The following is a 21,656-nucleotide window of genomic DNA, read 5'->3' on the forward strand; positions in this document are numbered from 1 at the left end:
TAAAAGTATTATACAGTATTATAAATGTGTATAAAATATATGTATTAAAATGTGATAAATGTGTAAAAGAATAACATAAATATGTTAGAGTATTGTAAAGTTAGCTAACATGAAAAAGGTTCTCTTTTATTTTGTCAGAACTGTTTTTTTTAATTTTCACAAACATTCAAATGGCATAGCATGACTGGAGTTGTTTATGTGAGAATTGGGAAAGGCATGATGGCATGTGAAAGGCTACCTCATGACAAAGGTTATTCCTAAAAGCAAAATTAACATCTGGAAATATTTAAGAAAAACAATAAACAGTCAGGCGGGCAGTTTGGTTTTTTGAAAGTAAAGATGAAAGACAACAAAGTAAAACCGAAAATTTTCCTCAAAGTATCAGCTTTTAACATTAGTGTAGTCACTGGTAATCCTTTTTGTATGGTTTCATTACTTATAGGTGATCAGTTAAAGGAGTTTCTAAACTGTTTAAACAGAACCAGACTTTGAGAGATTGCAGTAAAAATGTCTCTACAATTTAATCTTCTGTAGTGAAAGCAGACTACAAACAATTAGGTCAATTGTTTTTCTTCTTTTGCATTCTCCATCGAAATAAACTGAGGATAGCCGACTGAAATGTGACCAAAAACTGCAGCAGCCCCCCAACTCAAGACCCACCTCCAGAAAGATTGGATTCAAACAATTTCGCTGGACTATTAAACATGTTTGGAAAAATTCTCTGTATAGCGGAAAAAAAAATAGTATAACCTTGGAGGGTTTTGTAATGTAATGTATAGCCACGGGGGGCCCCAAGCCAGGGTCTCATTGTGCTGGACCAAGTCTTGATAAATACAGAGGGTTCTGTCAGGAAGGGCATCTAAATCTTTGCCAAAATATAATGTTTTTAAATAAATAATGAATCAAACCTCTGACATCCATACCGGATTGGTCGAGGCCGCCATCGGTGCTGTTCACTGACAGGGTGCCGGTGGAAATCAGACTACTGTTGGTCGAAGAAGAAGAGGAGAAAGGCTTGTTCGTAGGAAGACAGAGAAGAGAAAAGTCTTGAAAGTAGGGACTTTGAATACTGGAACTATGACAGGAAAAGGTAGAGAGTTAGTTGACATGATGCAGAGGAGGAAGGTAGACATACTGAGTGTTAAGGTAACCAGGTGGAAAGGTAATAAGGCTACCTTTTCCAGGTGCAATTTTAATGTTGTTGGTGGGTATGCCCCACAGGTAGGATGTGAGCTGGAGAAATTCTGGATTGACCTTGATGAAGTGATGATGAGCAACCCTACAAATGACAGAGTTGTCATTGGAGCAGATTTTAATGGACATGTTGGTGTAGGAAACAGAGATGATGATGAGGTGATGGGCGAGTTTACTATCGAGGAGTGAAACGTTAAATAGATGTTGGTTGATTTAGCAAAATAGATGGACATGGCTAGTGAATGCATTCTTTGAGATGAGGCAGGAACATAGGGTGACTTATAAGAGTGGAGGTAGAAGCACACAGATAGACTGTCAAAGAGGTGTCAAAGGCCAAAGAGGTGTCAAAGGCCAAACAAGGGGCTTATGATGACTCATGTATGCTAAGTTAGGTAGTAAAGAGGGAGAGACTGACCTTTACAAATTAGCAGGGCAGAGAGACTGAGATGCAGAAGGTGTGTGTGTGTGTGAGTGGGGGGGGGGGGGGGATTAATGGATGGCAATGCATTGATAGGTGTCAGTAGTGTAAATGCAAAGATGGAAAGAATACTTTGAAGAGTTGATGAATGAAAAAAATGAGAGGGAATAAGAAATAGAAGAGGTGACTGTTGTGGGGCAGGAAGTAAACAAAGATTAATAATGGGTGAAGTGAGTGGGGAATTGAAGAGGATAAATAGTAGTTAGGCACTTGGTTCTGGTGATATACTGTACCTGTGGAGGTATGGAAGTGTCTTGGAGAGATGACAGTGGAGATTTGGACTGGATTTTTCGACAGGATCTTAGGTGGGGAGAAGATGCCTGAGGAATGGAGAAGAAGTGTGACGGTGCCCAGATGTGCAGAGTTGTGGCATCTTCATGGGAATAAATCTGATGAGCCATACAATGAAGTTCTGGGAAAGAGTAGATGGAGGAGAAGCTAGAGAAGTGGAGGTTTGCCCTGGAAAGAAGAGGAATGAAGGTCAGCCACAGCAAGACTGAGTAGATGTGTGTGAATGAGAGGAACCCAAGTGTAAGAAGGAAGTTACAGGGAGAAGACATGGAGATAGTGGAGGATTTGTTGTATCAACAGTCCAGTCCTGGTCAACAGTCCAGAGTAATGGAGAGTGGGGAGAAAGAAGTGAAGAAGCGATTGGAGCAGATTGGAATGGCTGGATAAAAACGTCAGCTGTGATGTGTGATAGAAGAGTTTCAGCTCAAATTAAAGGAAATATACAACACTGGGGTGAGACCAGCCATGTTTTTCGGGCTAGAGACAGTGGTACTGACGAAAAGACAGGAAGCAGAGCAGGTGGTAGCCAAGATGAAGAGGCTGTGGTGCTCTTTGGGAGTGACCAGGATGGATAGGATCAGGAATGACCATATGAATGAAGACATTAAGGTAGCTGGTGTTAGGGTAGAGGATGCAGAAGACAGGATTCAATAGAGGAAGCTGATTTGCTGAGGCGATCCCTGAAGGGTAAAGCCGAAAGAAAAAGAAGACTTCTTACTATAACATTAATCAGTTGTTTAATCTCATTTTGTGTGAGAAATCTTTTTTTTTCAATGCATGTAATCCCTATTATTGACAACATAACTATCCTATATGCATGTCAAAGGGCTGAGATGAGTTTAACAGCTTGTTCTATGTAGACATTCCAGAAGACAGAGCAGATAAGTTGTCCACTCAACCCTGCAGGCTGTAGTGGACGGGACTGCTGAGGCAGCAGGATGATAGAGCTTAGCTCCAGCTGGAGAGGATATAACCTGCCCAGAGCTTTTCCTGCAGGCGTTGGTTCTTCTGCGTCCTTTCAAGACTGCAATCTGGGAGTCTTTAGTGCCCTCTGGTTGGCATGCCATAATGGCAATGCCTTCAGGTGAGTTTTTTTTTTTTACATGTAAGAATAGTTTAGGAATTTTTGTTTTTAATTTCACGAAAGACAAACATGGTATAAGCATGTATTCTGTGTTTAAAGGTTAGGTTTTAAAAACTATATTTCCTTCTGAGTGGGTATTAAATGTAATTTATTGTGTTGATGACTAATGTAATTCAAATTATGTTCAACAATAATCAAATTATGCACACGCCTGACACAGAGGAAGAACACTTACAAACTTTGTACACTTTGTCTAGTGTCTGTACACACACCACATTCTTGGAGTTTTTTTTTTCTCTTTTTAAATCTGTAATGTATCCTCTTGCAAAACTAGACTGTAATGTGGAGACCGAACCAGGATCTAGGAAGACCAGCATGAACATAGCAGTCAACAATCTGGAAGAAGATGTAAAACAGCCATCATCTGCAAGTCATCGCCCAAAATCCATTATGGTTGTTCATTCCACACCATCAGGGGACCAAATTCAGTGTGAGACCTACTCGATACATGTAAGAATTTGAATTCATGTCCTGTGCTGTTAAGACAAATGTATTCACATTGAATTAAGTTGTTATTGTGCTTTATGTCGTAAATTATCCTAAGGTTTTAAGGTGAGTGACATTCTTCAGAAATATCATTAAGGAAAGTTTTTGTTTTCCCAGACAGAGACAGACCAACCTCCAGTAAGAGGTCCTGATTTAGCTAAGAAACGTCACAAAAGTACCACGGACCTTCCATGTCCCAGCAGCATTCGTTTGCTTCAACCCGCAGCCCCAGGTCCCACAGACAATGAACAACCACTCTGGCGCCGGTCCTCATTGAAAGAAACCAACAATGTCTCACGGTTACGCCGCCATGCTCTCAGTGTCCCCAACATGGGCTCTTCTAGCCCACTTTGTTTCATCAACAGCAGCCCTCTGCACAGCGCTCCCCTCTCACCAGCACACAGCAACCTATCCAGCCCTGCTAGAGAGATGGAGCGTCTTCCAAAAGCCCGAAGTCAACTCCTGGAAACTGAAAGCAACCAAACACCAACACTTCCCCCGGAAACTCGGGAGCAACTGCGCTACGTGTCTAAAGATGGGAAGTGTCGGGTCAACCTGTGCAACATCTCTGAGAGAGGGCGCTACTTGTCTGATATCTTTACGTCTTTTGTGGACCTTCAGTACCGCTGGTTTCTCTTTGTCTTCATGATGTGCTACATCGTAACCTGGTTCTTGTTCGCTGGACTTTACTACATGACTGCATCCCTTCGGGGGGAGCTAGGACAGCAGCAGCCTTTTGAAAAGCTACAGACAAATTCTGGTGACCAGAAACCCTGCTACTTTGGTTTGGATGGTTTTATTTCAGCTTTGCTCTTCTCTGTGGAGACCCAACGTACCATTGGCTATGGATCACGCACCGTTTCTCCATCCTGCTATGAAGGTGTGCTGCTGGTAATGATGCAGTGTATCGTTGGCTCTATGATCGATGCCTTGATGGTTGGGTGCATGTTTGTCAAAATATCCCGTCCGAAAAAGCGGGCTGAAACCCTGCTTTTCAGCCGAACCTGCGTGATTGCACACCGTGATGACCAGCTGCGTCTCATGTTTCGTCTGGGTGATCTAAGAGAAAGCCACATGGTGGACGCCAAAATCCGGGCAAAGTTAATCAAGTCTAGACAAACAGCCGAGGGCGAGTTCTTGCCTCTTGAGCAGACAGAGATTGACCTTGGTTACGAAACCGGGTCAGATAGACTTTTTCTGGTGGAGCCTCAAGTCATCCAACACAATATTGATACCAAGAGCCCTCTCTGGGAACTGGGTCCTGATCAGCTTAAACGTCAACAGTTTGAGATCATTGTTATCCTGGAAGGAATTGTTGAGGCAACTGGTAAGTAACGGTAGCAAACAGAAGGGTGTGGAATTTGTTTGATTGCGTTGTTTTTTTCATCTTCTTATTTTTGCAATTTTCAGGACTGGTGAAAGACAGTTTAGACTTTTAGAACTTTTTTTTTTTTTTTTTTTACTTAAATCTTTTGACTGTTTTGACACCAAAGTAAAATCCATTTGATGAAAAAAGCATATTAGTAAGAGAGCTTTTTTTTAAATCTGAAGTTAGGTCTTCTATTCTTCTGGACTGCACGGTGGCGCAGCTCTTGCCTTAAGTCCCGGCTGGGGGCCTAAAACAGAACATCAGTGGGAGACCTTTGTGGAGTTTGCATGTTCTGTTTGCATGGGTTTTCTCAGGGGACTCTGGCTTCCTCCCACTGCCCAAAAAAACATGCTTCATAGGTTATTGGTTACTCTAAATTGTCCATTGATGTGAATGTAAGGGTGAATGGGTGTGTGATTGTGGCCCTGCGACTGCCTTTGCCCACAAGTAGCCGGGATAGGCTATGGCTGCCACATGACCCCAAAAGGGAACAAACGGATTAGAAGATGACTGAATGAATAGAAGATGGTTTTCTATTCTTTGTGAGATAGAAGATTTAGTTTAGGGGCTTAAAGGGTCACTTTTGACCCTATTTACAATCCTTGGCTCAATTACTGTTGAGTGAGAACTTTTGTCAGATACCACCATTTTCTTCTCTTAACTTAAAGGAAAAAATCTAAACCAAATAATGCCATAATTGGGGATGATATTTGGATGTTTAATTATGGACATAATTTGCTTATAACGATTGTCAAAATGTCAAAAACAGCCTTAAGGAAGTGACGTACATTCAACTAAAGACCTGCTTTGTAGTTTTCAAAATTCCAACAACTTGAGTGTGAGAAACTTTGACTTACTTAACCAACATCTGCAAGTCAAAGACAATTCAACTACATTTCACTTTTTTGTGGGTTCAAAGAAGCAAAAAAAAAAAACTCTCTTATAATTAACCATAACTTTTAATAGCAAAAGTTCTCCACGTGCTTTTCATCATTAAGGAATAAAAACCACTTTGGCCTTGGCCATTTTTCATTTTTCTTCTCTGATTAGAAACTTTTATAACTTCGAATCTATGCCTGACAACCTTAAGCCTCCAGGCACTGAGACCTTCTGAATTTAATACATTGTTTAGTTTTGTTGATAGTGCGTGCAGCAGTTTTTTCGCTTTACTGCTAAAGTCTTGGGGTAGAGCTAGCCAACTCTAGTCCTCAAGAGTCCTAATTCTACCTGTCATTAGGCTCTCCTTGGACTGTTTGATGCTGATCACTTAACTCAGGTGTGTTCAGTTAATCAGGATGCGGGAAACACGTAATCAGGAATATGCTGGGCAGGGAGAACTGGGATACAGGCAGGGCTGTGGCTCTTGAGGACCAGGGTTGGCCAGCCTCGTCTTAAAGGAAGGTACGGGACATCTGAAAAAAACATTTAGAGGGCACTGGAATTGCTTGTGTAGAAGGAATAAGAGGAGAAAAACTTTGTTGAAATTTGTTTGCCTAACAGAACATGGGGGTATGACTAAATTTAGTGAAAGTGCTTTTGCACAAACCACTTCTGGAACAGTTCCCTTCTTAGAGGTGATGACTGTGCAGTTGTATTACCATGATTCACTGTTAAATGTTTGGCAATACCAGTTGCCAGATGCGAGTTCTCCTTTTTTTTGCAGTCAATGACAGTCTTTAGGGTTTTACAGTGCTCAATAAATGTCAAATTTGAGCCCAACTAAAAATGTAATTTGCAACCTTCCTGGCTTTGCGTGCAACCATTCCTTCCAAACATTCCATGAGCTTTCACAAATGGGAGAATCAACCTCCAAAATTCAAAAAAAGTTCAATATTTTTTTAACGGTTTTTGAAAATTGGCAAAATATCTCATCCATCCCCTATACGAGTTTTACCAGTAAAGTACTGTTATTGATTTATTTTGAACGATTTGGTAAAGTTTTGGTCTTACTTAAAAAGTATTTATGTTGATGCTCATCTGTGATTATGTTCATTTTATAATCTTAAAACCAAGACTAAAGGCAAAACTGGAAAGGTGACCTTCAAACTGTTCAAAGTTGTGGCTGTGTTGGAATCAAGCATCAAAAAACAACTCGTGGGATTAGTGAAACTGAATAACTATCTGATTGTAACGAACATGCAAAGTCATTTTCCTGGTTGTGGAACTTCCTTCTTAGTCATGTCTTTATATCTCTGCTGCTAGTTTTGGAAAGTGCATAACTTTAGCCTTCCAGAACATGATTTTTTCAGAAAAAAAGGGTTGGAACACAACCTATGGTTTCCCACATCACCTTAACAATATTTTAAAAAAGTTCTACTGTTGCCGTTCAATTCAGTTGCATCCAAGGCTGTTTCACAGCTTCCAGAGTCTCAAATCAGTGGCAGACCTCAAACTAGCCTTAAGTCCAGCTGCCAAACAGCTCACCACTTTACTAATCTACATCCTGATTAAAAGCAGAGTGTCTTCAGTAATCCAAAATATGTTGATGTGCAGACAAGAAACAAGGCTGCAGTTTGTTTGGCCAGCTGGTATCCATCAGCTGCTTGGGTTCATTTAAGGCAACCCTTACATGAATCATTTTTTAGCCACAGCTTTCCAGCTTTAAACATATACCGGTACTCCAAACCGTCCAACACAACCGCAGTCTACTTTTTTCCAGTCCTTGTTTGTTTCAAGCACATCCATTGCTTTCTATTATGTCCTACATTCCAATGTTTTCCTTTTTTGTGTTTTCCTTGTTCTGTACCTTTTATTACAGATACAGAAGCCAACTGATCACAAGGAAAGTTGTTTGTCTTTGTCTACTTTTTTTCCCCCCTTTCCTGTCCAAGTGAACAAGTCCTGCAAAACTTACAATCTGATGGCTTTTTACATTAAGTGGTGGTTTGCGGTTTCTTTTTTTCTTTGCAGAATCCAACTGTATGGCTGTATTTCACCACAGCAGTTGTGTTTTTCAGTTAAGAAAATTTAACCAAATCCAGCTTTGTTTTTGTGCAAGAATTCCCTTGGAACTGGAAAACCATAAAACACATGTCACTGTTCTCTTTTTCTCCCGTTTTTTAATTTATATATTTTTTAATATTTCCCACCATTAGCTTTCTCAACTGTAATAGTAAGACTCAGAAGTCCCTCCTTGACCTAATTTGACTTCTAAATGACCCTTTTTTGTGTCGTTTCTCTTTTAACAGTGTTATCCAGACAAACCTTTGGTTTCTTTGATAAATCTTGACTGTTCTTTGAACCCGAAACACTTCCAAACACAAACCAGAGATTGATGCCAATTATAATAATGTGACTTTAAAAAACATTGGAATGAGATCCTGGTAAATAATAACTAAAGCTTAATAAGCTGCCTGAAAACAGCTGATGTGAATATATGAAACCAGGTGTGAACAAAATTGAGAAGAACATGGATCATCCGGTGAAATTCAAATGTTTTCAAGGAGGTTGAAGAAAATGTAATATTCTTCTTCAAAAGTTGTTGATATAAATAAAGATTATTCATAAGAAATGTTCAAATATATAGGAAGACAGAAGTTTGAAAGTTTTCAGTGAAGATGACAAACTAAAAGGGACAAAAGGGGAAGGATTTACCTTTCAAACATGATAGAGAAGTTCTCCAGCTGCTGACTGAATGCTGATAAACTAAATCTCCCCCGGGTTCTACTATGTTCCCCAGTCTGCTCAGACCTACACCCTACACAAATTGGATGTATCAGTTAAGGGTTACAGTTGGCAAAAACACTCAATTAGCCAAGAATCCTGGTTCAGGAAATGCCAAGCAGATATTATCAAGGACTTTGGAAGATCTTCAGGATGAAGAAAACAGATTACATGGAATTATAAAACCATGAGAAATTTGTGCACATGGGTAGCAACACAAATAAAGCTGACATAGTCTTATCAGGCACTGATTTATAGGAGAGGAAACATCTTTGTTTGCAGAGATTTGTGTTGTTACATTTATCTCATTTTCTTCTTTATCTATTCTTTTTTGTTATTGCATCTGCAGCACTTATTCAGATCAATTTTCAACTCATCTCTTTTGCCTAATATTTCACTTTTTTTTATACCTTTTATACCTTAGCCATAATTTTAATGTATAAAAAAGATAGGTTTTCTAAAACCTTTTAGTTTCTTCCCATGAAAACACTCAGTCAAGACATGTGATTTATTAAATAAATTCCACAGCCAGATTGCAGTCTTAGATTTATGTGTGTTGTTGTTATCACATCCTAGAAAGCCACATAACATTAATTATGCCAGTGCTGATATCAGACTGCTGTTGAACATGTTAAGTCTCCCCCACAGACGTTTTTAGTGTTTGTTGTGTCTGTGTTGTGCCACCCTGTGGAGACTAAAGCATACTGCACAAATCCACTTCTTCCATCTCCTTTTTCTGTTTTTCCCAACAGGGATGATGTGCCAAGCAAAGACATCTTATATTGAAACAGAGATAGAGTGGGGCGCTCGCTTTGAACCCTGCATGACGCTGGAGAAAGGCTCATTCAAGGTGGACCTGCGGCGCTTCCACTCAACCTACCAGGTACCGCTGCCCAACTGCAGTGCCAGCCAGGCACACCAGTTGTTAGCCAAAGCCCAAAGCCACAAACTGTACAGACACTGGGAGGCTTGGTCAGAGGGGAAAGCAAACACGGACAAAGACAAGTCCCCATCTCACAGAGGATTTACCATTGGTGACATCGAGGAGGAGGGGATGTCTGAGGGAAATGAGAGTGGAGAGAAGAGCGTGCCCTAGCAGGACCTCAGTTTTCATCATAGACGTTATACCACACTCTAGGAATGGTCTAATTGTTACTATAAAGACTATTAAAAAATATGTTTTAAAAATTACATTATTTGGAAACATATTTTTCTCACCGTTTAAAAAAAACAGCAACTCTGTCATGTGGTTAGTTGAAACAGAAACAACCTCTCCAATCCACACTGTGTTCAAACCGTCACTCAGACTTAGTACTTTGGTACAATTTTTATAAACTTTACTGTGTAAAAGTTTAAAGTTGGATGTGTACTTGTACTTCCATTTAACTAGTATTGTTGTTTAACTCTTGGCTACTACTGATTTGCTTCAAAGGAATGGATTTTCCTTCCCACTTATTGGAGGTTATGGTTATTTTCAACACAAAATCCAGTGTGGAGATTATTACATGAAAGTTATGAAAATAATGGCAGAAAGTGTAATGTCTCAGTTTAACCAAATGCAGTGGTAAAACCATGAAGCCTCCTGTCATCCAAAAACTACCCGTATGCTGACAGATGTATGCTTTTGTAGACTCCACAGTGCCACTGGTGGTTGACTGAAAATAGGCCTCGGTGCAAAAAACAGAATTACACACAAAGTTATAGAAAAAATAAAAAACAAACTAAGAACAACACTGCCTCCTACACTGTCCCTAAATGCTGATTTATAGATTACCGTCCTGAAGGAAGTGCACAAAATAATTGCTTCATGGAGGAACCATGTAATTAGTAAAAAAAACAAATGTTAAAAAAAAATTCGGACTTTTTATTTTACTAATTGCCAAAAGAATAAAAAGAATAAAATCTTGATTTTGATAAAAGCTAATATTTTTAAGAAAAGTGAACATTTATAAGACTTTAAGAACAGCTGATGAATAATAGGGCTTGTGTTTGAGAATTGCCAGACATTTTTCTCAACTTTTTCATTTTCTCAGTTTTCTTTCTATTAAATATTTCAAAGTGTGTAAAAAGGAAATCTGAAACTTCCCCACATTGGCTTCATATGTTATATGTGCAGCTTCAACTTTTGCAACCAACTTTGACTATAATTGCCAGCCTCTGTTTTTCATTCTGTAAATCTCAGGTGGTGCAATTAGGAGAGATTCTTCAGATTATACCGGGATAAAGAGATTACCCAGTCCGATTGACTATTCCTTTTAACCGGCAATCCAAGATTTTTCTCTTTTTTTTAAGGCTTGCTAATAAAATATTTCATTGCTGCACAAAAGACAACAACAGCTGATGCTTGCAAGCTTGTTTATTTGATGCATGAAAGCAGATTCTCTATAAATAGCAAACAAAATCACACAATTAGCAATAACTTGTTTTTTCCACACTTACATATGAAAATAATGCTGTATAAATCCAGTCATACATTTAAATGAAGTCTGGATTGAATCTGATACTAATAGTTTCCACAAGGAAGCAGTATTTCTCACTGCACTTAAACAAAATATGACTTAATTTAATTAATTTTTTTCATAAAACGTTTACACACAAAATGATATCTCATATGGCTTTCAACACAAAAAGATTAATACCAACCAAGAACATTCAAAAATTCAACTGTTATTCTGTCATCACAACCAGAATTCTTCTATTTAAGCTGCAGAACACTCACAGTTTTCAAGTTGAATCTATATTTTTGTTCTTTTCTTTTTTTTTTTTTTTTTTTGCAAATAAAAACCTCTTTATCCAAATGAGGTGTATTTTCCAGTTGAGTTTTGGAAGCCCCTTTTCTAAACTCAAGAAACACATCAAAATTTACTGCGGAGCTCGTCCACAAGGGGGCGCTCTAAACACTAGTCTAAGCAAAAGGCTCAACCCAATAAGATTGAAAGTTGGGGGGAGGATTCCTGCGTCATGCAGCGAGGAAAGGATATTGATGTGGCTTTGATGCATTCTGAAAACTTTCAAAGCTTTTAATGTCACAGGAAATTGGCTGTGTTTTTCTCCTATTTTTGTAAATGCAAACACACGACAGTTTCAGTTTGTGTAGATATTATCACTGTAATCCTGAACAGCCTTTGGGGCCTTAAGAGCAAAACTGCCTTCAATTGCTGCAGGTTTTGTTTTGTTTAACCTCAGTTTAAGCTTTCACTGTGCGATTTCATACTGTAACCCTGTTGGAAGCATACACTGAAACTACACCCATACTGTAAGAGCTGGATGATCACTGAGGCGTGGCTCAGATGTGGGAGATGTATAGGTAGGTGCTGTTAATGCTCCAGTCAGAGGGGAAGTCCTGCAATGCGTGGCTCTTGACGTGCCTCTGCATGGCAACCAGGCTGCTGCAGAACTCCAGGCAGACGGTGCACTGGTATGGCGAGGCCCCCCCATGGGTCCGCAGGTGCTTGATCATGGCCGAATAGTCTCGTGAGCGTTGACCACAGAGGCGGCACTCAAACGGTTTCTCTCCTTAAGGCGCAGAGAAAGCACAGGAAGAAAGACCATAAAGGAAACCATACATTTAAAAAAAATTCTTATCTTGACAAAACCCACATTTCTTTCTTTCTTCTTTGTTCTGTTTTCTTTTGCTTTGCGGAAAGGAATTTCAAAAGTGAGTGAAATCACCTAAACTGGGCTGCTGTAATGCAAATCCTCCAGATCTGCATAGATTACATCAATGTTCCACTTACTTTGCTTCATAGCTAGGCCGACCTGATAAGAGCCTCATGCAAAAACTGATCATATGCACAGTGCGTAATGAAATAACATGTAAAAACAAGAAAAACACTTTATTTTTCGTTTTTTTACACAGAGAAAACTTTCCATTTTTGATGTGGCGACCTTCTGAAAATCTGTCGACTTTTACTTAAAAACATATTACTTTATACATTTTAAAAATACTTTATTTAACAAAAATCAAAGAATTGATTAGGCAATTGGGATCTTATCAAAATAAAACAAAGTGATTCAAATTTAGCTTTTTTTGTGTCTTTGCAGCTAATAACACTGTATGACACAAATACTAGAAACGTTTTCTTAAATATCTTGCACGTATAAAAGTTTCAGTTTTACTTCAAGACTCTCATCATGGTTCTAAAAAAATAAAGGAAAACCGTTGAAGCTTTCTGAAAATGAATAAAAAATGTTTTTGCTTAAAATGATGAGCTGGAGGTTATTGCTTGTTTGAAAAAGTTAATGAAAAACAAAAAAAACAAACGTTTTATTGTGAAAGGCTGTTGCTTTTGGTGAGCTGCACTCATTGACCTACAGTCAGTTAGCTGTCAGCAGCACCAAACTTCAACCAGTAGAGAATATTCCAAGAAACACCACAATCGCAGCATTTTCTCTAACGTGCTTTTGTTTAGTGATGAAGCTGAAACGATGTGACTCACCGGTGTGAACACGGTGGTGTGTATCCAGCTGGTGTTTCAGACTGAACTTTTTTGGACAGTGCTTGCACTGGTAGGGTTTTTCTCCTCGGTTGTCTCCTCTCCTCTCTGTTTCGTGCTGTTGCGCTTGTCTTCTTCCGCAGAACTGACATCCTGCTATGCTCTTTCCTGCGAAAGTCAACATGATGAGGGACAGCAGTAGATGTGAAGAGTTTGGTCAGCGGTGCAGCCCTATACTGGTTGCAGTATTAGTCTTTTGAAGTTTTAGGAACAGAATTTTTAGATTTCACGTTGACTTCGGTTACTTATTAGAACAAAGTGCTCATTAAAACATCTATAGGTCGTCCTACAGATTGAGAACTCATTTAGTTTCATTGGACTGATTACTCAAAACATTTTTTGAATGACACTTTCATCAATAATAATTAAAGCATTGGATGTGGAACTGCATATTTTTTACTACTTTTTTCAAAATTACTTTTTATTATGATTTCAACTAAAAATACTACATAAAGAAAGAATTAAGACAGATTGTGGGTATTTTAAATCAGAATTTCGGAGAGAAAAACGTTTTTACCGCATGACTTAAAGAACTAATAAAGTTTTTAACATTTTGAATCTATAGAAATCATTAAGTAATAAGAGCTTCTCTGTGATGGAGGACAATGAGTTTAGACCGCTTACACTTAATTTCTTGCAAGTGCACAAACGCGTCTAAAAATGACAGGTGTGATTTCGAGGGTAAAATACTGATGTTTTTTTTTTTTAACAAGTTGACATGTTTTTTAGGGGCTTTTCAAAGAAAGCAAAAAAAAACAAAACGTGCCTTTTATAGTTGCTTATGGACAGGATGTTAAGATATAAAGGAGGTGTGGCAAGGGAAAAAAGGAGAGAATAACCACAACAATCGAACAGCTACTTCTCTAAACACTCCTCGCTGAGATCTGTTGCCTTTAGCGTGTTTCCTGTCCTGTCCATTGCATAACTTAAAAAAAAAAAACAACAGCTTTGTGAAATACTTGCATATTTTTATAATCCAACGTCAAAAACATTCCAGTGCAGATTTTTTTCTATTGGTCGAAAAAGAAGTGGAAGCTGCCAGTTGTTCCACGGGTCCATGCGTTGAAGTTGTTTGTTAATGAGGGCTAAATGATAATTGATGGATTATGAGCAGAGATATGCAGCTTTGGGTGCTGCATTCACATCAGGACAATTTCACAAAACGAGCATCAATTTCTCAAATCTCTCTGGTAAAAGTGCTGCGTTGCTGCAGTACATACTGTACCGCATGTATCTAGCTGTATCTAGTAACCACACAACTGCTCCTGTTGCACCATGCTTTCAAAACCACAACTCTCTTTATCACTTTCCACTGCGTAGCTACAAACGTAGAGGTTAAAGGTCATGAAAAGAACTCTTAGAATCTTGCTAAATGGGCTTGTTGTCTAAAACTAGAGTTAATTGTTTCTTTGCTGCCTTTAGGAATGGTGTCATTACCCAAGTGTGGATCATCAAGGAGTCTCGTCCGGCAGTGTTGGCAGTCTTCATTTGTTTCTGGGCTGGGTTTGTGCGTTTTAGAGTAACTGTAAATAAAAAAGACACTTCTGCATTAAGCATTAAAATAAAATATAATATATAAAATAAAATAAAATATTCTATACAATTAGCAAATGCTAAATTATAGTAAGGGAAATAATCAATAATGTGCTAAAGCGATTTATTCTCACCAAAGCATACATGTATGTAATAACGGCACTGCGGGTCATTATTTCACATCCTTCAACACAATCTGCTTTCTCTGTTTTTCCAACCGCAAGATTTTTTTAGCATTTTTGGAAAAAGTATCAAATAGACCATGTAGCACGTCTGATCTAAATATGAAAAGGAAGTCGTACTCAAGGGCGTACTACAATCCCCCCCCCCCCCCCCACCACCACGCCAGGAACGGTGCATTAATGTTTTCAAATAATTTTTTTCTGTGGTGCAGACACGGCCAGTTGAAACTCTGAAGGTATGTTTTAGTGGGTGGAAAATCTTAGAATCTGCAAAGGAAGGGAGAAATTTAGGGGGCTCCCCTATTCTTGCTGTTCAGTTGTACTTTGTGGTGTACTTGAAAGAAATAGGCAACTCATAAAAATCAGTCGTTGTTTTTTTCTTTGCTCTATTTTATACAACCAAACTCTGGAAAATTCATTGAAGGTTATGTAAATATGTTTTTATATTATTTTTTCTTTGGGTTTTGTTCATTTCTATTTAAAAATGTGGGAAGACTTGAACTATAAAGGGAGAGTTAATAGGGGAAACCGATGTAGGCTTGATCGTGCACATCAGCCTGAGCAGCAGTGACTCAGGTATTATAATAGCTGCAAAGGAACAATTGGGGAAATTAGGGGCTTCAGTATGAATCTAAGAGGAAAAGTGTAGAGTCAAAATTGAATATTTATTTAAAAAAATAGTTTAGAAAACAGGTCTGAATTACCTTTGATCCTCAGTTTTGGCTGGCCCGTTCAATATGCTTGGGCTGTATTTTTTCCTCTTCAACAGGCTGTGCTTGATCATGCTGCCCATCCGCCTGTTTCCAGTGTAAATGTTTGGTGCACAACTCGGTCGGAAAGCTGAGAGGCCCATGGCAGAGTTCTGAAGTGGGTTTTGAAAATGGGAACTGAGTTCGGGTAGCATGTGTTGAGGGGACAGGGAGAAAGGGTACAACACAGAAGACTGGTTTAAGCACTGCAGGGGATGAGCTGTGATTAAGTTGGAATAGTTTTCTGCTATCCGTCTCAGGGTGTTCAGGTGGGCCTCAGAGTTCCACATGCTCACAGGGAAAGAACAGGGAGAAGTGAAGGATGAGCTGCTGTTCCTCGTTATAACACTGTCCCTATCGCTGCCAAAGGCTTCAGGTAAAGAGAATCTCTCCCTCTTCCTTGGAGATGGAAGGTCATCGAGGGCATTAGGTAGGCCAGATGGTAAATGGTTTTTCCTGCCGGTACTAACACCCGCACCCTCAGAAGAGGAAAATAATTCTTGTACTTTGTCAGGGTTGGGACTTTCTTTTGCACTTTCCTTTTCTTCTTTGACATCTGAAATCAGTTCAGTGTCCTTACTGGCTTCAACCGCGTCCAGCTGTTTGCGACACTGATCCTCTAGTAGCTGCATCTCCAACAGCTGAGCAGCTCTCAGGAGCGGCTGCAGATCCTTCACAGGCACCTCAAGAGTTTGAGTGTAGATGAAGTCCATCACTTGCTGGAAGGTGTGGGCTGAGAGGTACTCCAGAGTGCAATAGGTCGGGCTGCCTTTGCATTTCTGGTCGAGCTGCCAAGCTAACATTTTGCTGGCGCAGGCCAGGACCAGCCGGTGAGCTCTGAAAGTTTGGCTCTGAACTTTGATGATGACATCACACAGCGACCCAGAGCGACGTAAGGCTTCCGCCTGCTCCAGGAAGTAGAAGTACTGTGTGTTGTTGATGCGGATCATTTCTGAAGCTGCTACAGATATTAGCAAAAGTCTGAGAAGAGAAAGCCACAAAAGTCAGATGCTATCAGATGATGCCTACATGGTTTGAAGATTAAGCTCAATGTCAGCGGTTGCTGACATCTCTAAAAAAGGGAAATCCTGTTGCAAATCAAGAACAGCTTGCCATACAGAACAATTTTGTGGTCTGAATTTGTGTCCATCTATTACAGTATGAGGGGACATCTGGTACTCAGGAGAATGTATTTCATATCATAAAGAGATGACTTGTTATCCACCACTTTTCCACCACTTTCATATGTTTTTAAAGCACATTTAAGAGTGTGGAATTCACGATCAAAGCGATGCCAGCTATCACGCTGGAAAGTTTCTTTAATGAGTGGAAATGTACTTGTCTGTGCAACAGCTTTGATATTCACACAGCACAAACACACTCTAAAAGCCACAAAGCCATGACAGTATATGAAACCATGACTAATGACTGTACACACCAGAAAAATGAGTAAAGTTTTAACATCAACATCAATACAACCTTATTGGAGTGCAATAAACAGCCTCAGCAGTCTGCAGGGGTGTAATATGTAAATATGTCTGTATGGTACAGGAATAATTGGAATTTTACATCTAAAATTGAGAGTAAATGGATGAAGATGTTGTGGTTGTTTATTTTGAAACTTCCAGAGAAAAAGGCTGTCATTCTTGAACTGCATAATGAGCTTTTGTTAAGCAGGGGTCCCAAGTATGGTGACCTACAAAGAAAGACGTTTAACTTATTTATAAGCCTGTGTGCAACTGAAAGCTGGTTTTGTATGCCAATGCCGGCAATAAAGGGAAAATGCACGAAGAACACATTTAAAGGCGATTCTTATTTTCCAACATACATTTGTTAAGAGATATGTGTAGTATCAGTTACAAATGTTGTCAAACTTATTACTACCTGCAACATATTAATTTCTTTGTGATTCTCTGACATGAAATCCATTTTGTTCGTAAAAGTGAAAGTGACAGAAGGACCTGATTCCGCCCTTTTGCGAATGATCAGGGTTGAGCCAGTTCAGGGATTCTTTTAAGTGTCAACTTGTTCATCCAAAGAAAGTTCCATCATGAATATCTAAATATTATATATATGTATTTTATATATATATATATATATATATATATATATATATATATATATATATATATAAAAATACTGAATAAGGTAGAATGTGGTGTGATCAAAGGTCAAAGCACGCCTAGGATTCTCAGGACCTTGAATCAAGTCCGCAGATGATAGGAAATCATAGGGATTGACGTACATGAATAGGCCTTCAAAGAAGCACTGTGGATCATTTTTGGTCATTTTTGCCAATTATCCATTTATAAAAGTAAAGGTATTTGTCAAATGTCAATCTAAAAAAGCATCGTTACATATTACTGTTGTGCTTTTTAAAGTTAGTTGATCTTTTTAATTGTTTAATTTCTTCTAGGAATAGAATTGCATTGTTGGGTTCAGTGATCGTTTCCCACACTTTAGGATTATGTCGCTTTTTTCGAAAGACACTGTATAACTTTTTTGGTCTCATTTCTAGGTAAGCTCTGTCATGAGTCAGATTTATGTTGACGTTATTCATTTTAATTTTTCTTTTTTTTTTTTTTGGTGACATGAATCTAGTTAATCAATCAATCAATTTTGCCAAGATTCAAAGGTTTTAGAAAAATTTGCTGAATATTTTCTAAAAATGTAACCGAATTTATGGTTGGATTTGTTATTCTTATTGGCCTCGCTGTCATCACGAATGAGCCACCCAAGAAAAAGGTGAAATAGTTCAATGACGTCTAAGCTCTTTTTGCAGCTCAGTAGAATCTAAAAGCTTTTGCAGGGGAAAACCATTCTTGCATGTGTCAGTTTTGCACATCCTTTAACAGGACACGGACTTACAGTCAGCCTCCTTACTGCTCGCCTGTACTGTAGAAGTCGCTGAAGAGAGAAGCCTGATTTGAAAGTCTCCGTGGCTTTTGCAACAGCACAGCAGTACAGCGCTTTGGCAATTTTACAGCCGATCATAGGAGACACAGCTTGAAAAATCTAGAAGAGAGCAATGATCAAGTACATCCAATTGTGGTTTCAAGTCACAGAAACTTGAAAAGAAGCAGGATGTATGAAAGAGACACTTACCAGGTGCTTAGAGAATCTTCTCCCTGCAGTGCGCTGAGCTGCCATGCAGCATGACTATGAAGTGACAAGTTGGGGCACAGGTTAGACTGTGGGACAAGGTGGTTTCCTCTTCTCTTTACAGTCCCTCCTCTTCAAGTATCTTATTGGTACACTTGTTACAGTGCATAATCGTGTCATTTTTTGTAATAAAAGAAAGAAAACTGTATTTTTTTATTTGTGAAATTGCTTTAACTTTACTTTTTTCCTCTTTTTTCTTTAAGTTTTAGTCATGAGGTACATCATTGCAATAAAACACAAATTAAATAAAAGGATAAAAGAAAAATTCAGAGTTTTTTTAAAGTAGAAAAACAAACTATGGTTGAGTAGTAAAGGGAAAACTGTTTTTGTGTTGTCTGCTGTACCTGTTCTGCAAAGGACTTCCTATCTTACACTACAGCATTTGCTGGTCACTAGATTAATAAACTGTTCAGTGCAGACACAAAAACCACTTCATAGTTGCTGGTCTTTGACAGGAAATAAACACACCAAAGCTCGGTGGTACTGATAAGCAGGGGGGATAGGCTTTACTGAAACCTGTAGCCTCAAAATAGAAGTATCTGCGTTGGCTTTTTGTCAAATATGTCAGGTGTTGATGTGACAACCTGTGAAAATAGGTCAACTGTAGAGAGCCGGTCACTATACCAGACCCCTCAACATTAGCAGGTCCTACATAATATACGTTTTGTTTCGGTTCCATTCAAAACCGCACTTTGCTGTTAGCGTGTTTTTTTAACATTTTTTTTCCAAATTTGCTTCGAGCAGACGTGTCTTTCTGGTTGGATTCTTTGTTTTTTTTTTCTTTTTGTGTCCGCCTTATGCGAATGGCAGTTTTTTTTTTTTTTTACTTTTTCCTCTGTAGTAAAGTAAGCTTTGTTGGGTGTAGTGGAAGGTTTGAGGCAACGGTAAACCATTAGTACGTCCTTGCACGGACTTAAGTCAACCTTAGCCTGTTTTGAAAATGACATTCACATCATTACTATCTTTATTATTGAGTCATTTGTAGACTTGATGCTGTTGAGATAAGATAGGATTATTTGAAAGTTTGTTTCTGATACATTACTTGATTTACTGATTACAGACTTTACCAAATTACTTGTTGACTATGGTTGTTGCCAAAGTCTTAGAATAAAAATGAAAAAGTGTCAATGGGTTATGAAAGCTTCAGCCCAGTAAAATGGACATTTGGGTATCACACACTGTAAAGTGTTCGACATAAAATCCCATTTAGAAGGTAGATTTGAAGCTCTTACACATCTACTTGATAAATTTCATAAAGTCAGAGATAAACCATTAACAGCTGTTAGACATGAAGGTTTCTAGAAGACATGTTTTAGTCAAAATACTGAAAGAACTGACTGTTGATAGATTTTTAGATCAGAAAAAAATCTAGCAAACAACATTTTATTTCTTTCCATTTAGTTTTCAGGAGGACTAAATATGATTCTAGGCTCCAAGTCAATAAACATTGGTGAATCAAACCACAAAGGGTTGTTTGTTTACTCCTTTTCTGCCTTTTCTTTGCTTCTTATAATGTTTTAAAATATTTCCTCTGACTCAAACTCAAACCTTTTTTTTGAAGGTTTTTGGTTTTGGTTGAGTCTATCAGATATAACCAAACTGATGCTTGTCTCCTTTTGCTGATGATTCTTTTTTTCCCTCACTTGACAGCTTAATCTAAACTGCTATTGGAAGGTGTCGATTAGTCATTGACATTAGCTGGTAAGGATATGTTTAACAGGATTTACTTCTCCAAAGAAGACCACATTTATCTCACTCATTCAGTTATGTCATTAAAAGTGTCTACGAAAGCAGTGCACGACACATGGATACATAGAAGTTTTGTCACGAAGAAATACCTTGTTTAATGCTGCGACTTTTTCTTCAATCCTTATTTGATCTTTTTGTCTCAGTTTTTGTCACTTGTTTTATTTTATTCTATTTTCTAAAGATAGAGTCCCCTAGCTTGAGTTGCTCAACTTCCTTCCATGCTCTCTGATGTCTTCAGCAGCCGTTGCTGACTTTGCCTTGTGCTAAATTTGTGTCAAGTTATTCCTTGCTTCTTTTCTTATTTTAAGTAGTTTTTTTTTTAACCCTTTTTACTTATGATAGTTTACCTAATGAAAGTTAGTCATGCTAACTGACATGCATGTTAGTGGTAACTTTTGACCAAGCCAACATTTCTTTTTTCCAGTCCTTTATTATTAGTGGTGGCTTTCTTTGACCTGATGTCTTTTGCCTACAGTCTTTTTAGTCGGTGCCCAAAGCCACCATTTTGATCAATCAAATCTGCATAGTTTTAGCTGGTCCTGGACTATCCCTCCGAGAAAACAAACAATCTACGAATGAGTGAACACTTTTTCTCTCAGAGAAATGACCTTTGTCTTATTTTGGAGGAAAATGCATAGATTTTAGGAAAACACAAAGATTAAAAGTCTAAGATCAGTTTGGTTCATAACTATGTTGTAAAACAGAGTTTATATGAAAAACTGTCAACCTTGACTAAAATTTAGGTAACAGCAGATAGCATAGAATATGAAGTAGAAATATCTCTTTTTTGAACCATAACCAATATCCAGGGACTTGATGTACTAGTACTGCAATAGAGTTGAATCAAAAATTTTTTTTCATCAAAATTAAAAGAAAATGAGTCCCCATGCAAAGTTTAGCAACATCTGGGCCTAATATTGATGATATGCGAGTTGCTCCCAAAAACCTTAGTTCACCATGGGAATGGTCCTGAACACTTGATACCACAACTGAACTCCAGATACAATTTACATCAATCCACAACACTTTAAAAATGCACAATTCTGTTTTCTGCCTTCCATGGATCCAGTACTTTCCTTTGGGATGATGTAAGAGTAGATGAAGTAACTAGCAACTTGTTCCGTCATGCTTTTATTAGATCCCACTGATGTTTTTTACCC

The 21,656-nt window shown here is 38.4% G+C and overlaps 2 protein-coding genes across 3 annotated transcripts; one reads left to right on the forward strand and one right to left on the reverse strand.

The window, feature by feature from the left end:
• The first annotated feature begins 1,858 nt into the window (after positions 1-1,858).
• LOC101175431 (G protein-activated inward rectifier potassium channel 3-like) lies at positions 1,859-10,890 on the forward strand. Its single transcript, XM_011485544.3, has 4 exons — positions 1,859-3,047; positions 3,382-3,557; positions 3,711-4,920; positions 9,378-10,890. The coding sequence occupies exons 1-4, from the start codon at positions 3,032-3,034 to the stop codon at positions 9,719-9,721; spliced, it is 1,746 nt and encodes a 581-aa protein (XP_011483846.2). The 5' UTR covers positions 1,859-3,031; the 3' UTR covers positions 9,722-10,890.
• A 76-nt stretch (positions 10,891-10,966) lies between these two features.
• zbtb32 (zinc finger and BTB domain containing 32) lies at positions 10,967-21,656 on the reverse strand. Of its 2 annotated transcripts, XM_011485110.3 has the most exons (6): positions 18,691-21,656; positions 18,454-18,600; positions 15,541-16,566; positions 14,559-14,644; positions 13,065-13,229; positions 10,967-12,141 (listed from the first exon to the last, which is right to left on the reverse strand). In XM_011485110.3, the coding sequence occupies exons 3-6, from the start codon at positions 16,533-16,535 to the stop codon at positions 11,912-11,914; spliced, it is 1,476 nt and encodes a 491-aa protein (XP_011483412.1). In that variant the 5' UTR covers positions 16,536-16,566; positions 18,454-18,600; positions 18,691-21,656; the 3' UTR covers positions 10,967-11,911. The 2 variants fall into 2 exon arrangements, with proteins under 2 accessions (XP_011483412.1, XP_020565753.1); XM_020710094.2 differs by lacking the exons at positions 18,454-18,600; positions 18,691-21,656 and having other exon boundaries at positions 15,541-17,615.

Source organism: Oryzias latipes, chromosome 16 (genome assembly GCF_002234675.1).
Source record: "Oryzias latipes chromosome 16, ASM223467v1".
In the NCBI taxonomy this organism is placed as follows: domain Eukaryota; kingdom Metazoa; phylum Chordata; class Actinopteri; order Beloniformes; family Adrianichthyidae; genus Oryzias; species Oryzias latipes.

Excerpts from the sequence above, each read along its gene's own strand:
- LOC101175431 (XM_011485544.3), top strand. Across the intron at positions 3,558-3,710 it reads GTGAGACCTACTCGATACAT|ACAGAGACAGACCAACCTCC; the intron begins GTAAGAATTTGA and ends TTGTTTTCCCAG. Across the intron at positions 4,921-9,377 it reads AGGAATTGTTGAGGCAACTG|GGATGATGTGCCAAGCAAAG; the intron begins GTAAGTAACGGT and ends TTTTCCCAACAG.
- zbtb32 (XM_011485110.3), bottom strand. The coding sequence starts at position 16,535 with ATGATCCGCATCAACAACACACAGTACTTCTACTTCCTGGAGCAGGCG. Across the intron at positions 14,645-15,540 it reads GCCAAAACTGAGGATCAAAG|TTACTCTAAAACGCACAAAC; the intron begins GTAATTCAGACC and ends TTTTATTTACAG. Across the intron at positions 13,230-14,558 it reads CCTTGATGATCCACACTTGG|GAAAGAGCATAGCAGGATGT; the intron begins GTAATGACACCA and ends TGACTTTCGCAG.